The 7,046-nt window shown below is 39.0% G+C and overlaps 1 protein-coding gene across 1 annotated transcript in view; it reads right to left on the bottom strand.

The window, feature by feature from the left end:
• Nucleotides 1-5,387: 5,387 nt before the first annotated feature.
• Nucleotides 5,388-7,046, bottom strand: part of LOC150075621 (intracellular coagulation inhibitor 1-like) — a 91,187-nt gene continuing 89,528 nt past the window's right edge. Inside the window, exon 2 of the mRNA XM_090388594.1 lies at nt 5,388-6,594. Coding sequence (XP_090244720.1) covers nt 5,388-6,545 — 1,158 coding nt within the window. The 5' untranslated portion in view covers nt 6,546-6,594. The remainder of the gene's footprint in view (nt 6,595-7,046) is intronic.

Raw genomic sequence — 7,046 nt, forward strand, 5'->3', positions numbered from 1 at the left:
TGCGTCGTTTACCTGGGGAAGGGATGGTGCCTGTATGCACCGTGGGACGATCTGTATCCAGTCATCCATGTGCCGGGCACTCTGACGTCTACCGCCTACCTACCTAAACATCATTGCTGACTAGGTACACCCTTTCATGGCAACGGTCTTTCCCTCTGGCAGTGCCGTCTTTTAGCAGGATAATGTGCCATGCCACACCACCCTATTGTTCGAGAGTGATTCGCGGAACATGAGGAAGACCTTCAGGTATTGCCCTGGCTTCCAAATTCCCTAGACATTAATCCCATCGAGCATGTGTGGTTTGTGTTGGAACAGCAACTCCGATCTGCAGCGTCTTAGCCATGGACCTTACAGGAGTTAAAGGATCTGCTGGTTACGTGTTGCTACCGCATACCACAAGACACATTTAGAAGTCTTGTAGGGTCTATGTTTCGCTGGGTACGAGCTGTTTTGGCTGCACGTGGAGGACCAACATCATATTAGGTAGGTGGCCATAAAGATTTTGTTCATTGTTGTATGTGGAGCAATATGGCCTCGGTCACTTATGCTCCTAAAACCAAAATGACATGATAACATGTCACGAATAAACAGATGTTACATAAGTTTTAAAGTTCTAAAGCTACCTTGTAGTAACCACCTGTTGATAATAAAAAGAAAAGGTCCCAAAGTAGAACCTTGTAGTACACCTTATTTTTTTTTCTTTTAGCCAGTCAGATGGTAGTTGAGGTTGACAGCTTGAAGATTTCGAAGGTCAGCTAGATGGTTCGCCTTGCACATAGGTTGTTTATTTTCTTTTTTATTTTATTAATTTATGTTGCATTATTATTATTTTTTTTTATTTTTTTGTATTATTATATTTATTTATTTATTACTTTTTATGTATTTTATTTTATTTGTTGGTTGTTAGGTTGGTTGATTGTAATGGGGTTTTAGGTTCATCTTAGGCCATATTGCGCAGTATATAATAGATCTGAAAATTGGGTGCGTTCTGTGGTCGATTTTCTGTCTCGCCTGAGACCGGCTAAATCAGCCACGTTGTGGAAAAGAACCACGAAAATTTCTCACATCATCGATGTTATTCGAACTCGAATTTTATCTACCTGGTGTAAGTGGAAAAGACCCAATGGTAATTATAGGAATTTTTATGGGCCTCTTTCGCAACTTAGCTGAGTTATTTGATCTCAGGAGAGGATGGCATGGTTTTTTCCAGAAAACCCCAGTAAAAATCCAATGTGGTCGATTAGCTGTTTACTGGACGAAAAATTGTCCAGCAAACAGCAAATTGACCACAAAAAATGCCTAATTGCTGATTCGCCTAAAACCATACAACAACTGACAAATACAACAACAACAAACTTCCAATTCACCTTACGATTAAGTTTGCTTAGTTTAGGTTGTATGTGCGTTAAGTGCCAAAGCAACTAAAGCTATGAGGCGTTAATATATTGTCTGTGACTTCGAGTATTCTTTGGTCTGGTTTTAATGTTTTCTAGACAAACACCCTGCCTAATTTGTCGTGGATATCTGATATGACGGGTTAGTACCAGCTACAGGAGTATTGACAAAGTAGCACATGAAGAGACAAATTGCTGAATGCACTGTGATAAGATGCATTTATGGAAGGGAGGAAAAGAAGAGTGTTATTACACTGCCCTACCATTAATATCCGGACACCCCCTCCATGGATGGAGAAACAGATCTTATGCATGCAACACGACACAGAACCTGCTATAAATATGCACACTGGGCTTCGAACAGACAATTGCAAAAGTGGGCATGCAAGATGACACGTTCAACAGAATTACCTCAACAGTTATTGATCACCTCAACAAATACTAGACCCGACTAACATGGTGTAAAGAGCGCAAATCCTGGACTGTAGAGCAGTGGAAAACAGTCCTATGGACAGACGAGTCGAAGTTCGCACTCTACCAGTCTGATGGCCGTTCCTGAGTGTGACGAATGCCAAGGGAACAGTTCTTTCCTGATTGTATCTTCCCAATAATGAAGTTTGGTGGAGGCAGTGTCATGTTATGGGGCTCCTTTCATGGTTTGGCTTGTGCCCATGAGTCGTTATCGAGAAACCCATGAATGCTGTGCAATACCAGGATAGCCTGGACAATTATGCACTTCCAAGTTATGGAAATGCTTCGAGGAAGGACCATACCTGTATCAACAAGACAACACGCCATGCCATACTGCTCGGGTCGTAACAGAGTGGTTTGAGGACATGGGTGTGGTAAAGTTTGATTGGCCAGCCCAGAGTACTGATCTGAAACCTATCGAGCATGTTTGGGATGTATTGGATCTTCGGTTACGTGCACGTCGAGATCATCCAAAGAACAATACCGAACTGGTGGCTGAGTTAAGGGCCGAGTGGAGGAACATATCATCTGATTCATAAAAAGCTGGTTGAGGGTATGTCGCGATGATTGGAAAATATTAAATGACACTATAAAAGCTTTTTTTGTCTAAGGGCAGGTGTCCGTGTATTAATGGTAGGGCAGTGTATATACAAAGAAGCATTTGAAAGGAGTGGTTATATTCTATCTAACCACCATCTCCAGTTCATGATATTAAAGAAGTAATTATATTATATCTAAGCAGTTTTAGGGATATTTTCCTTTATTCAAATAAACATTATAAAACTGTAAGTTAATTATTTTAATCGTATTTGATAGAAATGATTCTATAGGAAATATTTTTTGTTGTATGTGATACATGCTTTTCTATATTTTCAATTCGCTAATGCTGGTAATATTCTAGATGATAAAGATGAGTTCAATTGTCCATTAACTGAACTCTCCATTGTTCTTGAATTGCGATGGTATTTTTTTTAACAGTTTCAACCGTATTTATACAGTTTAGTAAGAAATTTTTTTCTCATGAAACGAAACGTCAGGTGAATAAGACCTGAATTCGAATCCTGTCAATAACAAGAAAAATTTTTATGGGTCTTCTTCGAAACGTGGCTGAGTTAGTCCGTCTCAGGCAAAGGTAACATGGTTTTTTTCTCCCTGAAACTCGGGTTTTTCTTCCAGCAAACAGAAAATCGAGCACAGAACACGCACAGTTTTCAGACATTCGGTGCAATATGGCCTTAGTCGGTGATGCTCCTGAAGCTGAACAACAACAAAAACTTCAAAGTACTGTCCAGCTGCGCCTATGCAGGGCTCCATTCATGATTACCAAGATCTAAATCAGCAGCTGAAGTTTTCAGAAGAAACGGTCTTTAATTGCTGCATTGTGTTCTTGTGAATGTCTAAGTTTTGAAACATTTTCTTTTGAAGTGGATTTTAATTTTCGAGCGAAAAACGTCGCACGGCGTTTTAGCAATCAGATATGAAGTTTTCTGAGCAATGTAGACAGGCTGCCAGGGCAGGTCATAGGGTTCTGTCAATGATATACAGGAATTTTGCTAGCAGGGAAAAGGAGGTGATTGTCCCTCTGTATAAGGCAATGGTCAGGCCACATCTTGAGTACTGCGTACAGGTCTAGAGGCCTCATTTTAGGAAGAATGTAGATTTTCTTGAGCGTGTACAGAGAAGAGCAACAAGATTGGTGAGGGGAATGAAGGGATCCTCTTACCAAGAGAGGTTTAAGTTCTGAAAATTGCAGCGGCTGGAGACTAGGCATGTGCGAGATGATCTGATTGAGGTATATGAGGCCTTGAATGGATTGAGCACGCTGAATTCTGATGGGATCCGTCCACTTGTTCAGATTACGAACCTAAAGGGGAATAAATTCAAATTAACGAAAGATGTAGAATAGATGTGCGGAAATTTGCCTTTAGCCATCGGGTGGTTAATTGCTGGAACAAACTTTCATCTGTCGTTGTGGAAATTGATAGGTTAAATAAATTTAAGGAGGAACTGGACAAACATTTAGAGGGAATTGTTTTGTAATTTTTTATTATTATATTATAAAAGGAACCTCGTGAGGTTCCTTTTATAGGCCAGTGGTCAGGCGCGCGGGTGCATAAGTACATGTGCCTTGAATGACCAGGGTTCAAGCCCGTGTCTGCTAAATACGGTACTGTTTCTTGTATTCTAACTATCTTGTGAACTCCTCTGACCGTTTTGTCGCCCAGAAGTATAAACAGAAAATTTATTTTTATTTATTTATATAAGAGCTTATAAGTTTGGACTTGGGTGGCCCTAATAAGACAGCTTTGTTCCATGGTCTAAAAACGACTGGAAAGGCATCACTGCAAGCAATTTCTACATTGGGGAGGAGAGCAGGAAAACTTTTGGCAGGATTTGGTAATTGGACATAACCCCAGTTACACAATTAAGCCTCTTTCTCAAATAGGAGCATTAATAAGTACATGAATCATCATTCTTTGTCTTGAAAGCAAAGGCTAGAGGAAGGCTAAAGACCATGCAACGCTTTAATCATAAATTAGTTATAAACTAATGTCATTTCCATGCTCGGCAATCATTAACTTCTCACTAACTTTTTCCCATGCCTTGGAACTGTTAACGGTCCAGTTTCATCTATTTTATAAATCTACAAAACGATTTATTATCCGAAATCCTCAGATATTCGTATTAAATATGTACTGTATTATTACTGTATTATTGATAGGAAACTTTTTTTTTTTTTTTTAAATAGAAATACAAGTACGTTGATGGAAAAGGTGTTTATTGGAAGGCTGTGGTGCAGATAAGCACCTGGGGACGACGTAATGGGGCCAATAGGTTTCAATCATACGAAGAGAATTGGACAAATAAAGCAACGAGGCATAACAATATCGAGTCTATAATTGTGTATTCAATGGTTAGTTTTCTTATCTGGAGGCATAAATACAGAAGTTTACAGAAGAAAAACCATCCAACCGTTTCACGAGAACGAATAACTCAATAATGGCGAGTTTAAAAAGAGCCAACCAAGAACCGTTTCGTCGACCTAGGACTCAAGTCTTATTTCATAGTTTGGTAGAATATGGCTCACTGTTCAAGTGTGAGTCTGCGTGGGTAGCATACTGGTGTTGTCCCCATCCTCTCCACACTGGTTGGAAAAGGCCCTGGTTCGAATCCCGTCGATGCTGCGAGGAACATTTATGGGCATTTTTCACTCCGTGGCTCAGTCAGTCTCAAGCGTAGGTAGCGAGGTTTTTTCCCCTGAATCCAGGAATTTTCGTCCAGCAAAGCAGGCAAATCGATCAAAGAAGAACACACAATTTACATGGGCAATTGAATTACATTTTCAAGCGACCCTAATAGAATAATGTCAATGTGTTACGACCTATTCATATTATACATGTCTAGGCAGAGAGTAAATTGTTGATAGTCAAGTGGATCTATCAGTTTATTAATTCAAAATGGGAATTAGTGATGATTTAAGAGCAACTGAACCGCTACACAATTGCAAAAGAAAGTTAACTTTTAAAGTTCCATTACACGCCCTGTAAACAGAATTACATCATTCGTTTTATCAAAAATGAAGAAGAGAAAGGGATGGTCAGCAATAAATTCCAATGTATATAAAGGTGCACATTTCGGAGAGATTTCTATTCCAGTAGTAGCAGCAGCTTCACTCCCCTCCTCGATCACTTCAATGAAAGCCTTATGAATTACACGAGACACCACTAACTCATCTGATTCGCTGATGTTACGTAAATTAGCTTTACCTTCATGAAACGCACTTTTCATCCCCATAAATATAAGTTTCTCTGAAATTTCTTCACTGTATTCCAGTTTGAATTTTGGAATGGCAACCACATTAATTTTATCCAGTTCAGTATTTCTTTCCACTTCTTGTAGAAAATGTACGGTCAGTTTCTCTTCTACTGCTGACAGTCCATCCCTCTGGTCAGGCAAAAGAATCAGCATAACAATGTTATCACCTCTGTATGGCAACTCCAAAGCTGAGAAGCCTTCAGACATCTGGCAAAATCTAAATCGTTTATTCCATAAGATCATCATGGACACGGTTGTCTTGGACTCCTCAAGTCCATTATTGTAGAAGTCGTTTGAGAAGGTGTTTTCTGGATTGAAGCGAGTTGTCCAAGTTACTTTAAAATACACTGCATTGAGTAACAGTAGAACTGCAGAGGGATTAACTGAATCCAGCAGCGATTGAATCTTTTCCTTTGTTTTCTCTCTTACCCAAGAATTTACCATTGACTTAGCTTCTTCTTCATTAGCAAAATCAACTTCCTTAACCTCTGACTGATAGAACTTCTCAAGTCCCTTCACATAGTCCTTAGACACATTAAACACCTTTTGAATTAGAACCGCATTGGCGATATTTAGCACATACTGCTTGCCTTCACTAAGAAGAAATTCCAACATCTTCTGAAAGTTTTTCTGTATATCTTGTCTTGATACGGTACTTTTGTCGTATTCGAAGACATCTCTTATCTCCGACTCCGTAATTCCACGTGTACCATCAAGAAGCATATGTAAAGCCACTGAGATGCTGAAAGGGGAGTAAAACAGATTTCCTGGATTCGATACCAAACTTTGGTGTAACGTTATAGGAAACTTGACGAATACGTCAGAAAAATCCTTATGAATTTCTTCAGGAAGCAAGGTAGACATTCTGCTCTACTTTGTGATGATACGATGCTTTCTCCTTTTGATGTTAAACCTATATGGAAGACGAAAAATAAGAAAATTCTTTATTTTGTTATTTGCAGATATCTGAAAATATTGTCAGAAATTAAACTGCAATATCTGTTGAAAATTATATTGAAAATTGTTGTCACAAATTATATTGCAATATCTGTTTCTGGTGTGGCATCTGTAATTAAAAAGTTTTGCAAATACAGGAACACATTTTTCAATTTAAACATTTATAACAAGTCTTCGTGTTGTTGTGGAATTGGGTAGTTTGAATAAATTCATGGAAGAACTAGATAAAATTTTGAGGTAGATGGACAGGTGATTAGTGGTGGCTCATGATTCTGATGTATGGGGATGCTGCTTCTTAAAGTTACATTAAAGTGCCTTGGTTATAAGACATACCCTACATAGTCAACGATCAAATCGGCACTGCTCGCTCGCGGTTCCTTTAACTCGTTTTGTCACCTCTAAAAAAAA

This window comes from Mastigoproctus giganteus, chromosome 14 (assembly GCF_048544385.1).
Source record: "Mastigoproctus giganteus isolate SK-2022 chromosome 14, ASM4854438v1, whole genome shotgun sequence".
In the NCBI taxonomy this organism is placed as follows: domain Eukaryota; kingdom Metazoa; phylum Arthropoda; class Arachnida; order Uropygi; family Thelyphonidae; genus Mastigoproctus; species Mastigoproctus giganteus.